The 27,028-nt window shown below is 46.5% G+C and overlaps 1 protein-coding gene across 1 annotated transcript in view; it reads left to right on the plus strand.

Moving 5' to 3' along the window:
• The window catches only part of LOC134585670 (elongin-A-like), a 113,384-nt gene that overhangs the window by 61,085 nt on the left and 25,271 nt on the right, over nucleotides 1-27,028 (plus strand). Inside the window, exons 5-8 of the mRNA XM_063441124.1 lie at nucleotides 1,330-1,432; nucleotides 9,144-9,311; nucleotides 17,085-17,182; nucleotides 17,475-17,655. Coding sequence (XP_063297194.1) covers nucleotides 1,330-1,432; nucleotides 9,144-9,311; nucleotides 17,085-17,182; nucleotides 17,475-17,655 — 550 coding nt within the window. The remainder of the gene's footprint in view (nucleotides 1-1,329; nucleotides 1,433-9,143; nucleotides 9,312-17,084; nucleotides 17,183-17,474; nucleotides 17,656-27,028) is intronic.

Below are 27,028 nucleotides of genomic sequence, written 5' to 3' on the forward strand. Positions count from 1 at the left end.
ATCTGTATGACTGCCCTTGTACAAATTATTTCTAGAAGCATATTCTAATTGCTACATGAAGTTACTCAACTGAAAGTGTGTGTGTGTATAGATAGATATAAAATAAATGGTGATCAGTACTTTTGTCGAATAGTCAAATTTATTAATAGTATTAAAGAGCAAGCAATGTGTATCCTGTGCTTGTTAACGCTTCAAAGAGCTGGATTTTTAAACCGGTATTATTTCAGTTCAAAGTAAAACATTTGAGACCGTAGTGTTACTAAAGCGGTGGTTAATGGTTTAAAGGTTAAAACTGTAGCCACACTGATCATTTCTATGCAGTCTTTTTAATCCATTTTATTAGGCATAACATAAAAGGCATAACATAAAAATAATGGAACCAAGCATTTACCGTATATACTCGAGTATAAGCCGACCCGAATATAAGCCGAGGCCCCTAATTTTACCCCAAAAAACTGGGAAAACTTATTGACTCGGGTGGGAAATGCAGCAGCTACTGGTAAATTTCTAAATAAAATTAGATCCTAAAAAAATATATTAATTGAATATTTATTTACAGTGTGTGTATAATGAATGCAGTGTGTGTGAATGAGTGCAGTGTGTGTGTGTGTGTGTGTGTGTGTGTGTGTGTGTGTGTGTGTGTGCAGAGCCTTGGTGGGGGGTGGGCAATTTTTTTGTATTTTTTTTATTATTTTAATTTTTTTAATTATTATTTATTATTTTTATTTAATTTCATTATTATTATTTTTTATTATTATTTAATGTAATTATTATTATTATTATTAATATATATTTTTTTCGTCCCCCCTCCCTGCTTGATATATGGCAGGGAGGAGGGCTCTCCTTCCCTGGTGGTCCAGCATTGGCAGTTCAGTGGGGGCTGTGGGGGCTGTGAGAGAGCGTAACTTACCTCTCCTGCAGCTCCTGTCAGCTCTCTCCTCCTCCTCGCCGTCCGGTCAGCTCTTCTGTCAGCTCACACTGTAAGTCTCGTGAGAGCCGCGGCTCTCGCGAGACTTACACTGGGAGCTGACCGAGGTGCTGAACGGACGGCGCGGAGGAGGAGAGAGCTGACAGGAGCTGCAGGAGAGGTAAGTTACGCTCTCTCACAGCCCCCACAGCCCCTGTCTGTATTATGGCAATGCAAATTGCCATAATACAGACTATTGACTCGAGTATAAGCCGAGTTGGGGTTTTTCAGCACAAAAAATGTGCTGAAAAACTCTGCTTATACTCGAGTATATACGGTAGGTTTTTTTAATAGTTGTATGAGAATAGTTGTTTGCCATGTGGAAGCAGTTTGTGTTAGAAATATTAGTTGTTTTGTTACAGGTCAAGGTTGGGTCTCTAGCAGACTTGCTGAACATACCACTACCTAAGTTTTTGCCGGATTATACTATAATGCCTTCACCACCGCATATTACTGATAATAAAGGTAAGTCGACGATGCACATTAAGAAATCCTATGGCTTTATTTACAATAAAATACTGTTCTTTGAGCATTTGGGAAAGACAAAGTGCCAATGATTATTATTTAAAATCTTATTCATGGTTTATTTGCCTGATCTCTTTGGAGGAAGATACACTAAATCATCAGTCAGATATTTGAAGCCAATTGTTGGTGTGTTTAGTTCAATCATTATAGTGACCGCATACTTGGTAACAAGAGGATTGTGTTGGTATTGATATATTTATAGTCTTATAGATATATAGGACTCGAGAATAAATGATTTGGGTTCTCCACGCGTGTCTTTAACAATGGTTTTATGTGAGTTCTTGGGGTGTTTGCATGCTGCAATTAAAAACCATAAGCTGCGTTTGACACTTCTTAGTCTATCATTGTCCAATTGCTCAACCAGAAGATAACAAAACCTTGTAAAAAACGTACTCTTACGCATGAAGTTTGGATTGCACAGCATGGCAAGGTGGGCTTTACCTACGGCTCGTCACTATCACTGCTGTCCAAGGTTTCTACATTATCAGTGTGGCTGCAGAGGGATGGGCATCGGTGATAGAGCACTTTGGTTTTTTGTCAAGCTCACACCTCCGACAGATTTTTGTCCATCCTGACAATTACTCAGAAATGGTATGACCGAATACTAGGGTACAACATCCAAAAACACATTGTTCTGTAACAAAAGCAGTTTGGTGTAACAAAAAGTTTGGTGTCCTTTTTAATGGTATTCAGAGAACCAGAACCCTGGTGTTAATATGAATTTCATGGACTCTTGTGAAACGCTTCTTAAGCGCCCCAATAAGGCACAAAGCTGAACTGAAAAATGTATTCTAAAAACGTAATGTTAAGGCGACTCCACTTGCTGAAGGGATTTATGGGTAAGGAGTATTCAATTGAAGTCGCTTGATAAAAGTGCTGATTTCTGTGAGAAATCAGAATTTTTACCTTAAAACAGTGAAACCCCACTTTGACTGGTAATCTAGCACCCAGGGAGCTTTGCTTTCTGCTTCCATTAGCTGACCTGACTATAGCACGCCTGCCTTCATTCTAATTCCTTCTCCGGGGGCGTGTCCGAACTACGGAGCAAGATGGCCGCTTGAGCTCCGAGCTCCGCAACACGAGCTAGGCATTCCGACCCAATCCGGCACACAGAGGGAACAACCTCACAAGCCATCATGCCGCACTCCAAGTCACGGAGGCAAGCTGACAAAAGCGACAAAATAAATGTTTTCGCCCAGAAGAAGCCGCCAGCCTCACAACACACTGAACTAGGCCCACAAGTTGGCGCCGGGTACTCCGGAGGGAGCAGCCCCTGCTCAGATCTGGACATGCCACCAGAAATAGGGCTCACAGCCTCTCTTCTCCAAGCAGCCCTGGACAAGCAGTCCAATAAGCTGATCGCCACCTGGCAAGAAAGTGTGGCTGAAATCAAACGCGACCTGCATGATCTGGGGTCACGAACAGGGCACATAGACGAAAGTGGACAATATCGTGGAGGCACAATCAAGCTGTAGACAGGATTCAGACTCTCGAAACCCAACTGGCTAAATACGAGGTGAAGCTTATGGACCTCGAGGACCGATCACGCCGAAGCAACCTGAGGCTCCGCGGCATCCCAGAAAATGTGCTGGAAGCTGACATACCTGCCTCTGTGAACAGCTTCTTCAAGGCCATACTGCCGGACATCCCGGTCGACATGTTGCTGTTGGACCGCCTACACAGGGTCCCGAAGCCCAAACACATTGCTGCCTCATTGCCAAGAGACACTCTACTTAAAGCCCACTACTTCCATGTGAAGGAGCTGATCCTCCGCAGAAGCCGCACGGTAAAAGACCTACCGTCTGAATTCGCCAATGTGCAAATTTTCGCAGACATCTCTGCAGCCACATTACGACACAGGAACACGTTCCAGAAAGTCACAGAAGTCCTTAGGGAACATCGCGTACCTTATTGGTGGGGATTTCCTATCCGCCTGATCGTCACGCGCAATGGCACCACCACGGTGCTTCTGTTGGTGTAGGAAGGCCTGCAACTACTCCGGAGATGGGACCTGGGCCCAGCTGAACGTACGGCAGACGCACCGTCCCCCAGACGCCTTGACAGGGACTGGTCCCAGGCTTAACTTTGGCCCCCAAGTATCTGATGTGCTACATACTAGCACGATGAGTGAGGCTTAGCCCCACACTGTGCATTAAGTGTTTGCCATAGGCCTATTATGTCGCTATTTTTTGTTATTCTGTTATGTGCTGTGTGCCACACATTAGCGGTGTAGTGCGGCAGTTATCTTGTTATCCCGCAGCCACCGTTGTTGTTTTCTCGTACCTCAAACTGCGATACCAGCCCTTAGAAAAGCCGCACTGCCTTCCATATGCCGGCTCAGGCCCTCTATCCAACACCATCTCCGGTCCCCTCCCCTCAAACGTACAGCCTGTCTGTACCTCGTACCCACCAAGGTCTGAAATTTATATAATTTTGTTAATTCTATCCCCCCATTTCTTGTTCACCCCCACCACCCTCTGCTCCAGGATGCCGCATCACACTCACCTAAAGTCCATACAGGTGGCCCATAGCGGTGCCCCCATTGTTTCAGTCGTTCAGTCCTCCGCCCTATACCTAAAAGAGGACACAAATCGGCCCAACCTTTGGCTCCACTCAGGCAAAATAAGCACCAACCTCATAAGCCACCCTGAAGATCTATTCCCATAATGTACGCGGGCTTAACATGCCCCACAAAAGGCATATGCTTCTGAAGGAGGCCAGTAAGCATAATGCTGATATTTTATGTCTACAGGAGACTTTTTCCTAACTCCTGCATACCCGCATTCGGTATGAAACACTACCCCAATCAATACCATTCTACCTTTGCCACTTAATCAAGAGGTATATCCATATACATTCACAAATCTGTGGCCTTTGAGCTATTACAGGAAATAGCTGATAAGCAGGGCAGGTATCTCATTTTAATATATTTGCTGAACGATGTGTTGTATACTTTAGTTAACCTGTACGCTCCGAATGAGCACCAACGTAATTTTTTGCACAAAGTGTTGACTAAGGTGACCACTGTTCAAAAGGGAATGACTGTAATTTGCGGAGACATAAACCATGTCCTCGATCCCAGACTTGATTCTTCCACGCAGGCCCACTCCACATGACAGAGGTCGCTCAAGCCTCACTGCAAAGCCCTGATGCAATTGCTACTGCAATTTAACCTTTATGACTGTTGGCGCACACTATTGACAGGAGCTACTCGTACTACTCCAAACCCCATAGGTCGTACTCCAGGATTTGTGATTTTGGTGCAAGGCTTCTCCCTCAATCTGATCCACAGGTGTGATATGGGTGACATAGTTTGGTCAGACCGCAGCCCGATTACCATATCCTTACATGACAATTTCCGCTTCCGTGGCTGCAACCCATGGAAACTCAACACAGGGTTACTATCTGATGAAACCTTCAGGGGAGAAACTGAGACAGAACTCTTACAATATTTTAACATTAATGACAACTCTGACACACACACCTCCTCTACATGGATAGCACACAAAGCGGTTATGCGAGGGATCTTTATACGCAGGGCCTCTTACCTTAAGAAATTGACACAAACGAAAACCCTCTCCCTCTTTCGTACTCTGCGAGACCTCACCGCCCACAAATTTATACACCCGACCGCTACCAGAGGGTCCCAAATTGAACAAACCCAGAAAGAGCTCAATGATATATACATAACGCGCGCGGCGCGTACCCTACATACACTGAAAGCAAAACAGTATGCCATGGGCGATAAAGCTAGTGCTATGCTCGCCGCCAGATTGCGCTTGGCCAACGCCCAGTCAAAAAAAGGGTTATATAATAACAGAAGAGGACAAAAAGGTTATTAAACCCCAAGACATTTGCAACACCTTCGCGCAATTTTACGGCAAACTCTATAACTTGCGGGAAGATGCGGCGACGCACCAACCCACCCAAACAGAAATCTCCCAATTCCTAGACTGGGTAGCTCTCCCCAGTCTGACGGAGGACCAAATACACCTACTGACGGATGTAGTTACGCCACTTGAGAGAGAACGGGTCATAGCGACCTTGCCTACTCACAAATCACCGGGCCCTGACTGCTTTCCCAATCTTTACTACAAAAGGTTCGCCTCCATCCTCTCCCCCCAGATGGCAAACTATTTGCGACAGCATCTACTGAGTGCAAGCTCCCACAAGAAATGCTAGAGGCTAATGTAGCCACGCTGCCCAAGCCAGGCAAGCCTCCCACAAAGTGCGCTAACTTCAGACCCATCTTCCTGCTGAATACTGATATTAAAATAATGGAGAAAGTTTACGCGACTAGGTTAAAACGTATTCTCCCCACCCTGATACACTCTGACCAAGTAGGCTTCATAGGTGGGAGGCAAGGAGCGGATGGGACGCACAAAGTACTCGCCCTTTTACAAAGAATGCACAGGATATCACCCAATAGCATACTCCTCTCATTAGACGCTGAAAAGGCCTTTGACCGCTTGAACTGGTCTTTCCTACAAGCAGTCCTCGAAAAATTTTACTTTCCCTCCCAATTCCTGGCGTTGGTTAAGGCGCTTTACAGTAAGCCGACTGTGACAGTATTCAATGCAGGCTTTAGGTCGACCCCTTTTAGCATAAGCAACCGGACTCGGCAGGGGTGCCCTCTGTCACCAGTGCTGTATATCCTGGCGTTGAGCCGCTGGCGGCTCTAATCAGGGGCGACGACCGCATACGAGGGGTATGCGTAGAGGGGAGGGAGATGAAACTGAACCTATTTGCTGACGATATACTCCTCACTATCACTGAACCCAAGTAATCACTACCACCATTTCACGAACGGTTACATTCCTACAGCAGATGCTCATATTATAAGCTTAATTTCACAAAAACACATGCCATGGGGGTGAGGATGGAGAGCACCTGTAAGTCTGACCTTGCGAGGGAATTTGCGTATGATTGGAGGGAGGATTACCTCACCTTCTTAGGAGTTAGACTTCCCCACCACCTCCCAAACCTTTACAACCTCAATTATGTCAAACTGAGTAAGGAAATAGCCGAAACCCTCCAGCAATGGAAAAATAAGTATATTTCCTGGTCGGGACGCATAGCGGCTGTAAAAATGGTGATATTGCCCAAACTGCAATACCTATTTCGGACAATACCACTGATTGCCCCTGCATGTTACTTCCAAGCGCTGCAAAAACAAATCAATCTGTTCATATGGAACGGTAAAAAGCCCCGGATAGGCACAAACACCCTCTATAGGGCCACAAGCGCAGGAGGTATGGGCCTGCCTAACCTTGCTGGGTACCATAAAGCGTCAATCCTAACTAGCCTAGTAGTGGCCCATCATCGTACAGACCCACCACAATGGATGTCCATCGAGGGCCTCTGGACGCATAGGCTCAATATATCCACCCTGATGTGGCTAACACCCTCCCAAAGACCAGACATGACACAGGCGCTTCCAGCCACGACGGCCACCCTAAAAATATGGGACATCTCCCACACACACCTGTGCGGTTGCCACCCTATCTCAATGGCCATGACCCTCAGGGCGTTGGCGGAGCTGATCCCTGAGTTTAATTTCAAACTATGGAACAGATGTGGGGTCACCCAACTACATGACCTGCAACATAAGGGAACACTATCCCTAACATGGCACACTTCTCGTATAGACAACTCCGATCCTGGTGGCATGTACATGTAAAGATCCCAACACCAGACCCCCAAACGCCCCTCCTTACACAATTTGAGAAACACCTGATCGCAGGTGCACCTGCCAAGGGCCCCATATCCGCTATCTACACGCTCCCGAACACCAACACAGAACTTTGCCACCTCCCATGGGCCAAAGCTTGGGAAACAGATATAGGCCACCACATCCCTGAGAACACCTGGCTCAAAGCCATCAACAGCTACAAGGGCAGATCAGCCCACGTAGCCCATATGGAACTCATGCGCAAAATCGCATATAGGTGGTACATGGTCCCCACATGCCTGGCTAAAATACTGCCAACCCACTCAAGTACCTGCTGGAGATGTCATAGAGATACGGCCACTTTCCTACACATATGGTGGGGTTGTGACATTATACAGAGCTACTGGAAAGAAGTTCTCTCCCTCATCCACTCGCACACAGGTATTACAGTCCCCAACTCCCCAGCCTCTCTTCTTCTGTTCATGTACGGAGACCAATACCCCCCAGCCGACAGTTATTTGATACACCATATCCAAATTGCTGCCTTGACACATATCGCCAGGAATTGGCTTTCCACAACCGTAGCGACTATGCAGGAACTGACTAAGTATATATCTATGGTAGGAAGCTACGAAACACTTATTGTCCCCATGACAAAATGCCAATCCTGGAAAAGGGAGGTTTGGAAAACATGGGCTGAGAGAACCCACTACACACTACAATTTTCAGAAAGGGCGCACAAACATTCAATGTCACAATGTCACAATGTCATGACACTAGTCTGACTGCTGGGAGACAGGAGACAAAACATGGACAACGGGGCTGAAAACGTGGTGTGTACCCAATGGACCCTATCGATAAAAACTTCACTCAGACTGGAGCATCCCCCTCGACCTCCTCCTCCCCCCACCACTCCCCCTCTACCCCCCCTCCATTTGCATTCGACCTCTAGGCCCCGCTCCGACATAAGACTCACAGACCCACGCAAGTGCTCTGGAAAGACTGCACACCTGACTTTACTCCCTGGTTATGTATAAATGTCCCGCTAATGTTGTGAACGTGAACGGAAGGGGTCCTATACAAAACAATGTTACACCCTGTAGAAATGTGCAAAACTGTACAAATATATATATACAACATTGAGAGACACCATATGCTTTGTACAAATCTGTATAAACCAATGCAATATATGTAACACCCACGCATGCAACCCCACCTTTTCTTTATTTCTGTACCTCCTTATTCTTTTACCCTTTATGCAAGAAAAAAGGGGGGGGGTCAGGGGGAGGGGGTACGGTGGGGGGGGGACGGGGGAAACACTCTTCTGACGCATTAACTTGGCAAATCTCTTCAACTTTAATTTCAGTTTTTATGGCAACCAAATAATCACTCATTATTTCCACCTTCTGGGCAAATGATTATTAAAGACTCCCTAGAGACATTTTTACTTATCTGGTACAAAATATTTTTTTAACTTAATCATGACTGTAAAAACAAATTACATTCTGTTTGTCGCAGATCTCCCATTTTCCTCTGATTATCAGATCATATGATTCCAACCAACTGACTGGTAGATTTTCCCAAATGCATTAGTATTTGCACTGCAATACATACAAAATGCTTTTAAATAAAAGTAAAACAAAATCTAAAAAATAGATATTCTCTTATGTGACTCAATGGAATAGAATGCTATCTAGCAGGTTTAACTGGACCAAATTATTGTCTGCATTGCAGTGCTTTATTGGCACAGTAGATGTTTCTGTGAATTGTTTTTATTGTAAGAAATCCTCAGCAGTAGTAGTATAGGAGCAAAACCACTAAACCGTGCAGATGGTGTAGACACCGAAAAGTTGAGGTTAAGGAGCAAAAATATTTTTAAACTAAAGATTAAACACCATAATAATCCATTGTTCCTTGGTTCATAGGATTTACAAAGACAAGATTTAAGATAACAAGTATTTTTTTCTTTTTTTCTTTTAGCAAACATTATTGAAGGACTGCCTGACCCAGGAAGTGAATCAAGTGGCTTTACTGGCCGCAGATTAAATTCAAAGATGCTGGTTTACTCTGGTTCTAAAACGATTTATCTCCCAAAGATGCTTACATTATATGCGCAATGTATACGCGTCCTCCAAAATAATATTGACTGTAAGTATTCTGCTATATAACTTTACAAGACAAAACCTTTGAAGGAACACTATAGTTAGGCATACAAATGTGTATTCCTGATGCTATAGTGCCCTAATTAGCTTGTGACCGGGTTAAAAAGTTGATTTTACTTGCCTCTTCTCCCTCTAAGCACTGGTCTCCTTGGCTTTGATAATTGAGACTGATCTCAGCCAATCAGTGATTCCCCAGAGGGAATAATTGAGGCTAGAGTGGCAAAATGGCCAGTCAGATGTACAAAAAAAATTAGATTTAAATAAAATCAGCCTTTAATATTCTACATCTATAATTAAAATTACTCCTCAAAAAACTTCAATTTAGATGGGTATAGCCTGTCATGCAGAAAGATACAAAACAAAAAATTAGGTAAATACAATAGTGTGCAGTCTCATCCATGTTCTAATCAAAAGGGAAGCTCAAAATGGCATTGTCCCCATAAAAAAAGAGGGAAAAAAACGGTTATAAGTCTAGGCACGGGTTTCCCCAGTATCATTCCAGCGGACTCTCCCAGGCTTCCCTTTGGTATTTGTCGAAATGCCAATCAGATGGTCTCTCTGATGGAAATAGTGGAGTTTTACTACACTATTTCGACAGAAACGCTTCTCTAGAGGCAGGTTAACCCTGAAATGAAAATATTGTCGGTCCTGATGAAGTGGTCTAATTGCCAATAGTGTTTCTTTAATTTCAAAGTGTAGCATACTGTTCTGTAACTGCATGTGTAGAGAAACCCAAGCGGGCCAAACATTTCATGAACTTCGGGTGGGGGCCCTAAAGTACAATAAGGAGGGACCTATTGTACTCCCTCCTGTCCCCACCCATGGGCGACGGCTGGGCGCTAAGTGTTAAAATAACCCCCCCCCCCGTGACTATGGGTGGGGGCCAAGCAGGAGGACAATAGGTGTTACAGAAACACTAGTTCTCATTATGCACCTTTTAATTATTTGGGAACCGCATTGCAATATTTGAACTGACACTCCGAATACCGCTGACGTGCCGAAGCCGTCGAAGTCTCTGAGGTAATCGAAGCGGCCGCCATTACAGTCGAACACGTGGCGGCGGCCATTTTAATGCGGTCATCGGTAACCCGTGTCTTCTCCGACGCTTTGACACGAGCCGAAGTACGTTGGAATATTCGAACACCGGCTTCGGATGGAACTTTACCGATTGTCCGGCCGAACCTCAACCGACCACACAGCCGGAATCGGTAGAACTGGTTCTGGACTTACAAACCGGCGTGCGGTCGGTCCAAAAAGGACTTTTTAATATCTTTTGAACTGCTGGGCGGATTCACACGAAAATAGAGTATGTTGTTCCCCACTGTATGTCCTCCACACAAATACAAGTTTTATTAATGTGCTAGGTAAAATAAAAGTTATAAAAATGTATAAAAATGTATAAGTTTCAGCTTGGAGATAATTGAGTAGATACAGTAGGAAACTCAATTATCTCCCAAGCAGAGGGGAGGGCATCAAGGGGCTGTACTATGTTGTTATTGGTTATTTTATACCTCCCCCTGGGAGGGGTTTGTGTGTACCTGATTGTAATAAAAAGCAGGTTGGGTGTTCCAAACCTCAGTTCTGACTTGACCCTCAAATCGCTGCTTTGACTCGTTTTGTGGGCAGAAAGGTATCCTAGCTATGCTATAGCTAGTGGGATGATTCTACACTTACAGAACTCATATGGAATACTATGGAAATTGGCTTCCCCCCTCTTCAGCAACTAGGAATCCAGACGACTAAACGGTCCAGCTCTCAGCAAGCCTAAGGGTAACCGTAACATTTGGTGGCAGCAGTGGGATGATTCTGGATGTCCTAGGAGAGGCACGGAACGGATGGAGAGCACCTACACGAAATTGAAGCGTACAACCCTGAAAGATTTACTGGAAAGCAGAGGAGGGTACGCCAGCAACCGGCCAAGGAGGGAACTAATCGCAGAATTGACAGAAATGGATCAAAGCTCCACAATGGCGGAAACACCAATCCCAGATGATGATGAAAAGGCAAGAATTGTTCGGGGGAGGCTCCCCTTATACGGGCCAAACCCATCGATAGAACTAATCCAGCGATTGATGGCGGAGGCAGACGAGGATGTACAAAAAGCCCGAGCCTTCAGAATTGAACTAACAAACGCACAACGCAATGCTGAAGCCCCGCAGGTAATCGTTCCTGTCGAAAATGCTGGGAAGCCCAAAATACCCTTTGCGGCATTCCGATCCTTCCTAGAGAGCGAGACAGGAATTGATGAATACTTAGCGGACTTCGAAAGGCAATGCGCCCTGCACCAGATTCCCACCAGAGAGTGGCCCACGATCCTGTTGGGGAAACTATCCGGGCGAGCCCTGGAAGCTTTTCGTACCTTGGGTGCTGAGGAAGTGACACAGTATGAACGAGTTAAAGAGACTTTACTAAGACGATACGCGGTAACTCCCGACACGTATCGCCGGCAGTTTTGGGGCACGAAAAAGAAGCCTAACGATACCCATATGGAATGGGCGCACCGAATGCGGAGAGCGGCAAATCACTGGATAAGCGGAAGTAAAGCTGTGACGGGTGAGGACATTTTACAATTGTTTCTCTTAGAACATTTTTATGATGGCATGGAACAACTGGGGAAGGAGTGGCTGCGAGACAGGCGACCTTGCACCCTAGAAGAAGCGGCCAAATTAGCTGATGAACACTATGACTCACGTATTCACGAGTCAAAGAACTACCGGGCTCCAGCACGGGTTGAGCCCAGAGAGGTTTACCGTGCACCTCATCGTACGGAGTTTCGAGCCCCGGTACCCACAGGGCCCCCCAGACACTCAGGGTCACACAATAACAATTTTGATCGTCCCAGACCCACTTGCCACCGATGCAAACAACCAGGGTATTTCATGGCTAACTGCCCTCTTGACACCCACCAGACGCCCAGGAATTATAATTACCCCTCTGGACCATACCGGCCTGCCCGAGCCCTTTGTGTTAATCAAGAGGCCTCTATGGAGGAATATTTGGGGCCACTTCACGAGGCAGACCCGGTATATGCTGCTTCGGATAACCGCCAGCACCATCGGCAGAAGGTTTGGCTCGAAGGGCGATCTACCGAGGGATTGAGAGACACAGGGGCTACCATAACACTGGTACAGAGTCATTTGGTGCCCGAACACAAGCGGTCAGGACAGACCGTGGCCGTCAGAGTGGCGGGGGGGGATGTGTACAAAGTTCCAACCGCTAGAGTACATCTTGATTGGGGAGCGGGAAAGGGGGCTGTGAACGTGGGTATAATGGACCATTTACCTGCTGAAGTACTACTGGGCAACGATTTGGGCCCCATGACTTCTGCTTATGCTCCAGCCTACAACAACGAGGCGAACCCAGTGACTACCCGAGCACAAGCCCGGACGGACCGAGAACCCTCACCAGTGCGGGAGACCCAGGTAAGACCAACCCCGACTTCTCTTGACCTGTTAGGCCCCATACCCTGGGACACCCCAGTTACTTTCGAGACCGAGTCTAAGACTGACCCGACACTACAAAAATACCGGGAACGAGCAGAGACCGGGGGGAGCGGGGCAGACAACGAAACATTTCTATGGGAAAAAGGGAAACTATACCGCTTGACAGAGAAAAAGGGACAACGTAGGCGACAGCTGGTCGTACCCCACAAATACCGTCGAGAAATCCTCAAAATAGGACACGACATCCCCTTGGCAGGTCACCTAGCTATCACACGTACGCTACACCGCATCACACACACCTTCTTCTGGCCAGGAGTACACGCTGATGTTAAGAAATACTGTAATACTTGTGATGCATGTCAACGAGTAGGAAGGCGAGGCGATCACCCTAAAGCACATCTAGTCAATATGCCCATTGTAGAGGAACCCTTTAGCAGGGTTGCTATTGACCTAGTAGGACCCCTGGCCACCCAGAGTCCCTCCGGTAAGCGCTACATCCTTACCGTAGTAGACTACGCTACCAGGTACCCCGAGGCAGTCGCCCTATCCAACATCCAAGCGGATACGGTAGCGAATGCCCTGGTACAAGTGTTTTCCCGGGTAGGATTTCCGAAAGAAATTCTGTCAGACCGAGGCACTCAATTTACAGCAGAATTGACCCAACAACTCTGGCAGGTCTGCAAGATTAAATCCCTCCTGAGCTCCCCCTATCACCCCCAAACGAACGGACTTTGTGAGAGGTTCAACGGAACCCTCAAACAAATGCTCAAAACGTTCACGCAGGAATACCGAGATTGGGAACGTTTCCTGCCGCATCTCCTATTTGCGTATCGGGAGGTGCCCCAGGAAACGACAGGTTTCTCTCCTTTTGATTTGCTCTACGGACGAAAGGTACGGGGCCCCCTAAACCTGATCCGGGAGCACTGGGAAGGAGAGACGGAAACGGACGGTGTCCCCATTGTGCCATACGTGTTGGAACTCAGAGACCGCATGGAGCAGCTAGCCAAATCAGTAAAGGCTAACCTCCAGTCGGCCCAGAGAAGACAGAAAGTATGGTACGATAGGGGGGCCCGAAGGAGAATCTTTACCGTAGGACAAAAGGTGTTAGTCCTAAAGCCGGTGAAGACAGACAAATTACAAGCATCATGGCAGGGCCCATACCAGATCGTAGAAAAAAGGGGCGACACCACTTATGTTGTAGCTAGTTGTCACGACAACAACCTTAGGAAGACATTCCATGTAAACATGCTCAAAGAATACTTGGAGCGGCCCGAGAATGTGACCGCCGTATGTTGCCCTCCCCAGGAAGACCCCGACAGTCTACCCATTCCCGACCTACTAGAAAGGAGTCCCTCCACCGGGGTAGTATCCCAGGTTCAGATAGGAGACCGACTGAGCCCCACTGAAAGGGAGCAGCTCAATATACTCCTCCAGTCCAAGCACCTCACATTCTCCCAAAAACCAGGGTACACCACCTTAACCACCCACCAGGTCGATACCCCCGGACAAACACCCTTACGCCAACCCCCGTATCGCATCCCCGAGGCAGTTAGAACCGGAATGAAGAAAGAGATAGATGAGATGATCCAACTCAGGGTGATTGAGCCCTCCGATAGTCCCTGGGCCTCCCCGGTTGTCCTGGTACCCAAGAAAGATGGGACAACCCGGTTTTGTGTAGACTATCGGAGACTCAATGAAAAAACAGTGACAGACGCATACCCTATGCCCAGGGTAGACGAGCTACTCGATCGTATAGCCAGGGGGAATTACCTGACCACTATCGACCTCTGTAAGGGTTACTGGCAGTTTCCCCTGGCCCCGGAGGCTATCCCCAAGTCGGCATTCGTCACCCCATTCGGCTTATACCAGTTTAAGGTAATGCCGTTTGGGATGAAGAACGCCCCAGCTACATTCCAGCGCTTGGTGGATAGACTCCTGGATGGCTTCCAGAGTTTTGCCTGTGCATACCTGGACGACATAGCGATTCACAGTGAGACCTGGGAGGATCACTTGGCTCATGTAGGAATGGTTCTAGATCAGATCCGGGCGGCTGGCCTGACTCTGAAACCAGAAAAATGTCACTTTGGGATGGCCGAGGTACAGTACCTGGGTCATCGGGTGGGGTGCGGAAAACAACGACCAGAGCCAGCCAAGATAGAAGCTGTCGCCAATTGGCCTACCCCATCACTAAAACCCAGGTTTTAGCTTTTCTGGGCACGGCAGGGTACTACAGACGATTTGTACCCGACTACAGCACACTGGCCAAACCCCTGACTGACTTGACCAAGAAAAACTTACCTCGACAGGTCCTGTGGTCTCCTCACTGTGAAACGGCTTTCCAGGCCCTCAAAAATGCGTTGGTTAATGCTCCTGTCTTGGCGGCCCCAGCCCTTAATAAACGTTTTATCGTCCATACAGACGCTTCCATGTTCGGGCTGGGAGCCGTCCTCAGCCAAGTAGGTGAAGATGGAGGGGAGCATCCAGTGGCCTACATCAGCCGGAAGCTCCTGCCCCGCGAAGTCAGTTATGCAGCGGTCGAAAAGGAGTGTTTGGCCTTGGTGTGGGCATTAAAGAAACTGACTCCCTATTTATATGGACAAGAGTTCACGCTGGTCACCGATCATAACCCGTTGGTGTGGTTAAACCGGGTCTCTGGAGATAACGGCAGGTTATTACATTGGAGTTTATCATTACAACCCTTCAATTTCACCATTTCCTATCGACCCGGGAAACAGAATGGCAATGCGGACGGGTTATCCAGGCAAATGGACCTCAGCCCAGCATAACCAGCGGTCTGGACAGCCTTAGTCTGCCCCGAAAAGGGGTCAGACGGTGTCTGCCAGAGTGTTCCACAAAAAGGGAGCACTGTTACAGAAACACTAGTTCTCATTATGCACCTTTTAATTATTTGGGAACCGCATTGCAATATTTGAACTGACACTCCGAATACCGCTGACGTGCCGAAGCCGTCGAAGTCTCTGAGGTAATCGAAGCGGCCGCCATTACAGTCGAACACGTGGCGGCGGCCATTTTAATGCGGTCATCGGTAACCCGTGTCTTCTCAGACGCTTTGACACGAGCCGAAGTACGTTGGAATATTCGAACACCGGCTTCGGATGGAACTTTACCGATTGTCCGGCCGAACCTCAACCGACCACACAGCCGGAATCGGTAGAACTGGTTCTGGACTTACAAACCGGCGTGCGGTCGGTCCAAAAAGGACTTTTTAATATCTTTTGAACTGCTGGGCGGATTCACACGAAAATAGAGTATGTTGTTCCCCACTGTATGTCCTCCACACAAATACAAGTTTTATTAATGTGCTAGGTAAAATAAAAGTTATAAAAATGTATAAAAATGTATAAGTTTCAGCTTGGAGATAATTGAGTAGATACAGTAGGAAACTCAATTATCTCCCAAGCAGAGGGGAGGGCATCAAGGGGCTGTACTATGTTGTTATTGGTTATTTTATACCTCCCCCTGGGAGGGGTTTGTGTGTACCTGATTGTAATAAAAAGCAGGTTGGGTGTTCCAAACCTCAGTTCTGACTTGACCCTCAAATCGCTGCTTTGACTCGTTTTGTGGGCAGAAAGGTATCCTAGCTATGCTATAGCTAGTGGGATGATTCTACACTTACAGGACTCATATGGAATACTATGGAAATCGGCTTCCCCCCTCTTCAGCAACTAGGAATCCAGACGACTAAACGGTCCAGCTCTCAGCAAGCCTAAGGGTAACCGTAACAATAGGCTCCCCCCCCTTATTATAATTTAGGGCCCCCACCTGCCGCTCATGGGTGGGGGCAGAGGGGTAGGACAACAATTGACCCCCCCCCCATTTTCATTTAGGACCCCCACCCGCTGTTCATGGTTGGGGGGGAATGCCGCATGCATTCCTCCCTTTTTAATTTTTTGCACCACTTCTTAGACCAAAACTATTTGTTCTATATCCCGCTGCGGAATTTGACGGCGCTCTATAAATAATAAAATAAAAAATAAATAAATATATATATAATGTGTGTGTGTGTGTGTGTGTGTGTGTGTGTGTGTGTGTGTCTACGCGTATTTATAATGTACTTTAAATGGGAATTTGTGGATATGTGTAAGTCTCATATATTCTTTTTTTAATTGCTACAGGTTCTTTTAATTCAGTGTATGAATGAGATTTTAAGTACAGAGTTATTGGATGATGTAAAGTGTTGTGAAAAACCTGTAGAGGGGAAAAGTCATGTAACTATAGGTCATTTATGACCAATTTTCAAATGGAGTAGGAGGGATGTTTAAGTTTTTTAACTGAAATTTATCTTGCCATTTCAGCCATTCAAGAGGTTGGAGGTGTACCATTTGGAATCCTTATGCCTGTTCTTGAGCGCTGTACTCCAGAACAGCTAAGCCACATCGAAGAATGTAATCCGGTATGCAATATTTTCCATTTTGATTTAATGTTTGCTTTCGTAAAAGCAACATGTGAATTTGACAAGAAAATCCACATTAGTTTATTTCCTGGTTTTATTTTTATTTTTGGTCTTTTTCAGCTTATTGTCGAATTTACTGTAAAATATTGTATGAAGAGCTAGAAAGAGCTAAAGCAAATCTCTTACATTTAATTTTTTTGCATTGTATTGTGTGCTTATCATTCCCTTCAAACTATTTCTAAACTGATCATTGTGGGACACCTCTCCTCCTCCCTTTCCTGCCATTTCCAAGACCTTTATTGAGGATTCTGGACACTTGTGGAAGAAGCACTGTCAACGGGACTTTAAAGGCCATGAACTGCTGGAGTATGAGTCATGGCGTGAGATGTATATTAGACTCTTCACTGAAAGAGAAGAAAAATTAAGGTTGATCACTCAAAATATTAGCTCTGCTCATTCTGGAAAACCAAAAGGTATATACATTGACATGAGTTTTTACATATTTTTTATTTATGGATTATTCTGCTATAACAGAGGTAGTCCAACCTGTAGAGGGACATACTGTCTTTAACCTATTTAGCGTTGAAGGGACTTGGTCTTCTTTATGTGAACGAACAGGTGTGCATTAGGCAAGTACATACCTGAAAAGGTGAGAGATCTCAAGGTATTTTTCCTTGTTTAAAAAACAAACAAACAAACCTACAAAGAGATAAATATTATAGAAAGTATACACACGGATTTATTATCTACTTTTAAGCAGTTGGTCTCGATCAATGTCAAGTGTCAGTTCCCCCAAAAAGTAAAGTAAACATTTTGCAATGCAATTTATATGCCCTAGAAGTGTAATAAATGCAACAATCATAATGTAAATGGCAATTCAAGGCCTAGCAAATGATTAAAAAATAAACAGCACTCCAAATTAACAATCTGTTTTGAGGGGTTTCCTTTAAATGTGCAGTTTAAACACTGATGTGTAAGCGACCGTTAACCAGCCGCATGTCCCCCGTCCCTCCCCGTCCCCCTCCCCCAAGATGTGGATTTCTACTTGCCTTAAAGGAAATCTATAGCGTTAGTAATACCTGTATATCCTAATGCTACAGTTTTCCTGTCCCTGGTATATACAGGTGTCTTCACCTCAATGTGCCTAAAAAGTAATAAAATCTAAGTCTTACATTTGCTCTGCTCCGCTCCAACTCACATTAAGTTTTGCATTTATAAATGTTCAATGTATTCTTCAAAATCCATTGTTACACTGATTATTTCCTTTTTTTTTTCTACATTGTCAACTTCTCCTCTTGCCGAGCATGCAGTTGCTGAGGCGTAGGAAAAGTTATCATATTCCCATTTGGGTTAAAACCTGTGATGTCACAATTTGAGGTCAGAAGCAGTTGGCCCTGATTCAAGAAGATGGTGGTCTCGAGTGACAAAAGGGTCTACCTCTACATTCCTTAAATGGACATCTTTGGCTTTGATTGGCTAAGGCTGAAATAGACCATCTGTATTTGTCTTGTATCTACTTTAATTTCTGACATAAGGATGTCCTTGTATATATAATAGACTATAAATTCTAGACATTTTAATATTTTACAAGGTTTCCTGGAAGACTCCAAACCTACTTGCAACATTTCTTCTAAAAGTGTGTGGCTTTCAATGTTTATAAATACTGCCTAAACTGATTCTTGCCCATTTTGGATAACAAAAAATGTGAAGGCCTTACCGGGACATTCTATTCCTTTTGAGGTAGACCTGCTGGGGATCATATGAAAAAAAGTATTTCACAAGGTTTAAAAAAAAAAAAAAAATACTTTTTTTTTTTTTTTTTTTTTTTAAAGATTTCCCCCATACGTGAACTGTCAGGAACTTGGCAAGCTAATTAACAAAATAGTTAAAGCAGTAATTGCAGAGAACTGACCAGGCAATTGTACATTTTAGACCACAATGAGGTGGAATATATTGGTGAACATCTGACAATTTTCAGATTTTGCAGTGTGAATTTTTTTGGACAGTTTGAAAATGCACATATCAAAACATTCTATATGCTTGCCCAGATGGTACCAAGTAAGAAGTCATTAAGAATTTAGTCATTAGGACTTTTTTTCCACTTTTTATTTTCACTTAAATCTATTTTGGAAAGCAGATGGCACCACAATATCACTTCTTTTTATGCCCAATGTTGGCAGCACACTACACTATATTCCTACAATATTTACAGACCCCACTTGATGAAAAATAAAGAGCTTGGATATCATGTACTATAGATCGATCAATTCTCCTTTCTTCTACTTTGGGTCCCTGAAGTAATGATTCCTCCTTGGACACGTGCAGGTTTGCACCAGCTGTTAGACCTTGTGTCCTCTGTCTCGTGTATATTTCCCCAGTAATGACCTCTTGTAAATTTGGTTCTGACAGTCCTATTTCCAAACAAGAGCCTAAAATGAAGAATCAGTTGTGGGTTTTTTTTGTCACTAAGCACTTTTTTCCTGAACCCCTATGCCATGATTCTGCTAATCATGTAAAGCCTTGTCACTGGTCCATGCTTGCTGCTAAAGTCTTGTGGTATTTAATATTTCACCTTCTATGCAAATCTATGCGATTAGAGTAAACTCTGAGATTCAGGGTTAGCTTTACATCAGGACCAGTTTAACATAGGGGCTTTTGTAACTCTAGCCTATTGCAATATGTGGACCTGTAGCTTAACAGCCTGACTGTATTTTTGAGATCGGCTCCTGTTCTGAATTGCTCAGTGCATTATTCATATTGTGGCCAGGTAGGTATTAATATCAATGTATCCTGGCTGAGCAACATGGGAATTCCCTTCTATAACACATTAAGTGTAAATTTGCACTGTATATACACCCTGTTCCAAATTATTATGCAAATGATATTTTCTCATTTACCTAAATAATTGATGTAAATAACAGTAAGCATAATTCTCATGTTATCAACTATTAGAATTACAATTCAAATTTTATTGAACAAACCTCCTAATGATAACAGTATTTTTTTTTTAAACATAAACTTACAATGCACTGTTCCAAATTAGTAAGTTTCAAAACACTTTATAGGTTGTAAAGAACTGACAATTGTCACTTGTGTTTGCACCATATTTACTGAAATTAAAAGCTATTTAAATCAAACTTATAACAACATTTTAACTTTTTAAACATTGTAACCGGTCACGTTACATTTTAACATAGGACCCCTTATTTGATAGCAGCTTCACAAGTCTTGCATCCATTGAACTTGTGAGGTTTTGGACAGTTTCTGTTTGAATTTGTTTGCAAGATGTCAGAATAGCCTCCTAGAGCTGCTGTTTGGATGTGAACTGCCTCCCACCCTCAGATCTTTTGCTTGAGGATGCTCCTAATGGTTCTCAATAGGATTGAGGTCAGGGGAGGATGGAGGCCCCACCATGACTTTCTCTCCTTTTATCCCCATAGCAGCCCTTGATGCAGAGGTATTCTTTGCAGCATGAGGTGGTGCATTGTCATGCATGAAGATGATTTTATTACGGAAAGCATAGTTCTTCCTTCTTTACCAGGGAAGAAAGTGGTCGGTCAGAACCTCCACATACTTTGCAAAGGTCATCTTTACACTTTCGGGGACCCCAAAGGGGGCTGACCAGCTCTCTTCCCATTGTTTCGGCCCAAAACATGACTCCACCACCGCCTTGCTAATGTCACAGCCTTGTTGGAACAGGGTGGCCGTCCACCAACCATCCACTACTCCATCCATCTGGACTATCCAGGGTTGTACGGCACTCATCAGTAAACAGGACTGTTTTAAAATTAGTCTTCATGTATTTTTCTGCCCAATGCAGTCGTTACTGCTTGTGAGCATTGGCTAGGGGTGGCCGAATAGAAGGTGTATGCATAGTTGCAAGACTCTGGAGCAGTGGTGTATTCTGGTTTTGTGCTGCCCTAGGCAGGACAAAATCAGGCGCCCCCCTCCCCCCCGCGCCACCCCACCCAACCCTTCCCCCCGCCCCGCATTCTAAATACACACACATTCACTGACAGATACACACACTAACAGACACACTCACACACACTCACTCACTAGCAGACACACACACTCACAGACTAAGAGACACTCTCACAGTCACAGACACTCTCACAGTCACAGACACTCACAGTCACAGACACTCTCACAGACACTCACACTCGCAGACACTCACTCTCGCAGACTCACTCTCGCAGACTCACTCTCGCAGACTCACTCTCGCAGACTCACTCTCGCAGACTCACTCTCGCAGACTCACTCTCGCAGACTCACTCTCGCAGACTCACTCTCGCAGACTCACTCTCGCAGACTCACTCTCGCAGACTCACTCTCGCAGACTCACTCTCGCAGACTCACTCTCGCAGACTCACTCTCGCAGACTCACTCTCGCAGACTCACTCTCGCAGACTCACTCTCGCAGACTCACTCTCGCAGACTCACTCTCGCAGACTCACTCTCGCAGACTCACTCTCGCAGACTCACTCTCGCAGACTCACTCTCGCAGACTCACTCTCGCAGACTCACTCTCGCAGACTCACTCTCGCAGACTCAGACACTCGCAGACTCAGACACTCGCAGACTCAGACACTCGCAGACTCAGACACTCGCAGACTCAGACACTCGCAGACTCAGACACTCGCAGACTCAGACACTCGCAGACTCAGACACTCGCAGACTCAGACACTCGCAGACTCAGACACTCGCAGACTCAGACACTCGCAGACTCAGACACTCGCAGACTCAGACACTCGCAGACTCAGACACTCGCAGACTCAGACACTCGCAGACTCAGACACTCGCAGACTCAGACACTCGCAGACTCAGACACTCGCAGACTCAGACACTCGCAGACTCAGACACTCGCAGACTCAGACACTCGCAGACTCAGACACTCGCAGACTCAGACACTCGCAGACTCAGACACTCGCAGACTCAGACACTCGCAGACTCAGACACTCGCAGACTCAGACACTCGCAGACTCAGACACTCGCAGACTCAGACACTCGCAGACTCAGACACTCGCAGACTCAGACACTCGCAGACTCAGACACTCGCAGACTCAGACACTCACAGACTCAGACACTCACAGACTCAGACACTCACAGACTCAGACACTCACAGACTCAGACACTCACAGACTCAGACACTCACAGACTCAGACACTCACAGACTCAGACACTCACAGACTCAGACACTCACAGACTCAGACACTCACAGACTCAGACACTCACAGACTCAGACACTCACAGACTCAGACACTCACAGACTCAGACACTCACAGACTCAGACACTCACAGACTCAGACACTCACAGACTCAGACACTCACAGACTCAGACACTCACAGACTCAGACACTCACAGACTCAGACACTCACAGACTCAGACACTCACAGACTCAGACACTCACAGACTCAGACACTCACAGACTCAGACACTCACAGACTCAGACACTCACAGACTCAGACACTCACAGACTCAGACACTCACAGACTCAGACACTCACAGACTCAGACACTCACAGACTCAGACACTCACAGACTCAGACACTCACAGACTCAGACACTCACAGACTCAGACACTCACAGACTCAGACACTCACAGACTCAGACACTCACAGACTCAGACACTCACAGACTCAGACACTCACAGACTCAGACACTCACAGACTCAGACACTCACAGACTCAGACACTCACAGACTCAGACACTCACAGACTCAGACACTCACAGACTCAGACACTCACAGACTCAGACACTCACAGACTCAGACACTCACAGACTCAGACACTCACAGACTCAGACACTCACAGACTCAGACACTCACAGACTCAGACACTCACAGACTCAGACACTCACAGACTCAGACACTCACAGACTCAGACACTCACAGACTCAGACACTCACAGACTCAGACACTCACAGACTCAGACACTCACAGACTCAGACACTCACAGACTCAGACACTCACAGACTCAGACACTCACAGACTCAGACACTCACAGACTCAGACACTCACAGACTCAGACACTCACAGACTCAGACACTCACAGACTCAGACACTCACAGACTCAGACACTCACAGACTCAGACACTCACAGACTCAGACACTCACAGACTCAGACACTCACAGACTCAGACACTCACAGACTCAGACACTCACAGACTCAGACACTCACAGACTCAGACACTCACAGACTCAGACACTCACAGACTCAGACACTCACAGACTCAGACACTCACAGACTCAGACACTCACAGACTCAGACACTCACAGACTCAGACACTCACAGACTCAGACACTCACAGACTCAGACACTCACAGACTCAGACACTCACAGACTCAGACACTCACAGACTCAGACACTCACAGACTCAGACACTCACAGACTCAGACACTCACAGACTCAGACACTCACAGACTCAGACACTCACAGACTCAGACACTCACAGACTCAGACACTCACAGACTCAGACACTCACAGACTCAGACACTCACAGACTCAGACACTCACAGACTCAGACACTCACAGACTCAGACACTCACAGACTCAGACACTCACAGACTCAGACACTCACAGACTCAGACACTCACAGACTCAGACACTCACAGACTCAGACACTCACAGACTCAGACACTCACAGACTCAGACACTCACAGACTCAGACACTCACAGACTCAGACACTCACAGACTCAGACACTCACAGACTCAGACACTCACAGACTCAGACACTCACAGACTCAGACACTCACAGACTCAGACACTCACAGACTCAGACACTCACAGACTCAGACACTCACAGACTCAGACACTCACAGACTCAGACACTCACAGACTCAGACACTCACAGACTCAGACACTCACAGACTCAGACACTCACAGACTCAGACACTCACAGACTCAGACACTCACAGACTCAGACACTCACAGACTCAGACACTCACAGACTCAGACACTCACAGACTCAGACACTCACAGACTCAGACACTCACAGACTCAGACACTCACAGACTCAGACACTCACAGACTCAGACACTCACAGACTCAGACACTCACAGACTCAGACACTCACAGACTCAGACACTCACAGACTCAGACACTCACAGACTCAGACACTCACAGACTCAGACACTCACAGACTCAGACACTCACAGACTCAGACACTCTCAGACTCAGACACTCTCAGACTCAGACACTCTCAGACTCAGACACTCTCAGACTCAGACACTCTCAGACTCAGACACTCTCAGACTCAGACACTCTCAGACTCAGACACTCTCAGACTCAGACACTCTCAGACTCAGACACTCTCAGACTCAGACACTCTCAGACTCAGACACTCTCAGACTCAGACACTCTCAGACTCAGACACTCTCAGACTCAGACACTCTCAGACTCAGACACTCTCAGACTCAGACACTCTCAGACTCAGACACTCTCAGACTCAGACACTCTCAGACTCAGACACTCTCAGACTCAGACACTCTCAGACTCAGACACTCTCAGACTCAGACACTCTCAGACTCAGACACTCTCAGACTCAGACACTCTCAGACTCAGACACTCTCAGACTCAGACACTCTCAGACTCAGACACTCTCAGACTCAGACACTCTCAGACTCAGACACTCTCAGACTCAGACACTCTCAGACTCAGACACTCTCAGACTCAGACACTCTCAGACTCAGACACTCTCAGACTCAGACACTCTCAGACTCAGACACTCTCAGACTCAGACACTCTCAGACTCAGACACTCTCAGACTCAGACACTCTCAGACTCAGACACTCTCAGACTCAGACACTCTCAGACTCACACTCACTCTCAGACTCACAGACTCACACTCAGACTCACAGACTCACACACTCACTCTCACAGACTCACACTCACAGACTCACTCTCACAGACTCACACTCAGACTCACACTCAGACTCACAGACTCACTCTCACAGACTCACACTCAGACTCACAGACTCACAGACTCACTCTCACACTCACACTCAGACTCACAGACTCACTCTCACAGACTCACACTCACACTCAGACTCACAGACTCACTCTCACAGACTCACACTCACACTCACACTCAGACTCACAGACTCACAGACTCACTCTCACAGACTCACACTCAGACTCACAGACTCACTCTCACAGACTCACACTCAGACTCACAGACTCACAGACTCACTCTCACAGACTCACACTCAGACTCACAGACTCACAGACTCACTCTCACAGACTCACACTCAGACTCACAGACTCACAGACTCACTCTCACAGACTCACACTCAGACTCACAGACTCACAGACTCACTCTCACAGACTCACCCACATTAAAAAATTGTTTTTAATTTATTTAAACACCCCCCCCAGCCTCCTTACCTTTGGGAATGCTGGGGGGGGGGGGGTGTCTCTGCAGAGGTGTGTTTCCCTGGTGGTCCAGTGGCTGCTGGGCGGCGCGGCCGGCGAGGGAGCACTTCCTCTGAGCTCTCTGCTCAGCTCCCTCGCGCGCCGCCCGCAGAGTGAGGCTGGGAGCCGGAATATGACGTCATATTCCGGCTCCGCCTTCCAGCCTCACTCTGCGGGCGGCGCGCGAGGGAGCTGAGCAGAGAGCTCAGAGGAAGTGCTCCCTCGCCGGCCGCGCCGCCCAGCAGCCACTGGACCACCAGGGAAACACACCTCTGGAAGTGCTCCCTCGCCGCCCGACCGCCCAGCATGTCAGTTAGCCGCGAGGCTAACAAGACATTTGCCCTGGGCATTTGGGGGCGGCGTTTTTTGCCGCCCCCTGGAAAATGCCGCCCAAGGCAAATGCCTTGTTTGCCTCGCGGCTAATACGCCCCTGCTCTGGAGGACTATACACCTTGATGTCTGTGGGACTCCAGAGGCACCAGCAGCTTCAAATATCTATTTGCTGCTATGCAATGGTATTTTAGCAGCTGCTCTCTTGATCCGATGCATGGATCTGGCAGAAATCTTCCTCAATGTGCCTTTATCTACACAAACCCGTCGGTGCTCTGAATCAGCCACAAATCTCTTAATAGTGCGATGATCACGCTTACGTTTTCGTGAAATATCTAATGTTTTCATACCTCGTCCAAGGCATTGAACTATTTCACTCTTTTCGGCAGCAGAGAGATCATTTTTCTTCCCCATATTGCATGAAAATGGTGCTCTGCTTAATAATATGAAACACCCTCCTTTAGTAGTTTTTCCTTAAATTGGGCTCACCTGACAATCTAATTATCACAGGTGTCCGAGATTGTTTTCAGTGATCAAAAGAGCCCTGAGACACAATGCCATCCATGAGTTAAACTGAAAAACTAAATATTTAATCTTTGACACTTAACCCCTTAAAGGGAAACTCCAGTGCCAGGAAAACAATCCGTTTTCCTGGCACTGGAGGGTCCCTCTCCCTCCCACCCCCCAATCCCCAGTTGCTGAAGGGGTGAAAACCCCTTCAGTCACTTACCAGGGGCAGCGACAGGTCCCACGTCGCTGCTTCCTCCTCCCCCGCCGCTCCTCCTTCTGGTTACGTCGGCCGGTGGGCGAGACTGATCTCGCCTGCCGGCCGAGGAGACCTAATGCGCATGCGCGGCAATGCCGCGCATGCGCATTAGCGCACCCCATAGGAAAGCATTGAAAATGAATTTCAATGCTTCCCTATGGGGAATAGAGCGACGCTGGAGGTCCTCACACAGCGTGAGGACGTCCAGCGACGCTCTAGCACAGAAAACCTGTGCTATGAAGCAGGAAGTGTCCTCTAGTGGCTGTCTAATAGACAGCCACTAGGGGAGGACTTAACCCTGCAAGGTAAATATTGCAGTTTTAAAAAAACTGCAATAA

The sequence above is a fragment of the Pelobates fuscus genome, chromosome 2 (genome assembly GCF_036172605.1).
Source record: "Pelobates fuscus isolate aPelFus1 chromosome 2, aPelFus1.pri, whole genome shotgun sequence".
NCBI lineage: Eukaryota > Metazoa > Chordata > Amphibia > Anura > Pelobatidae > Pelobates > Pelobates fuscus.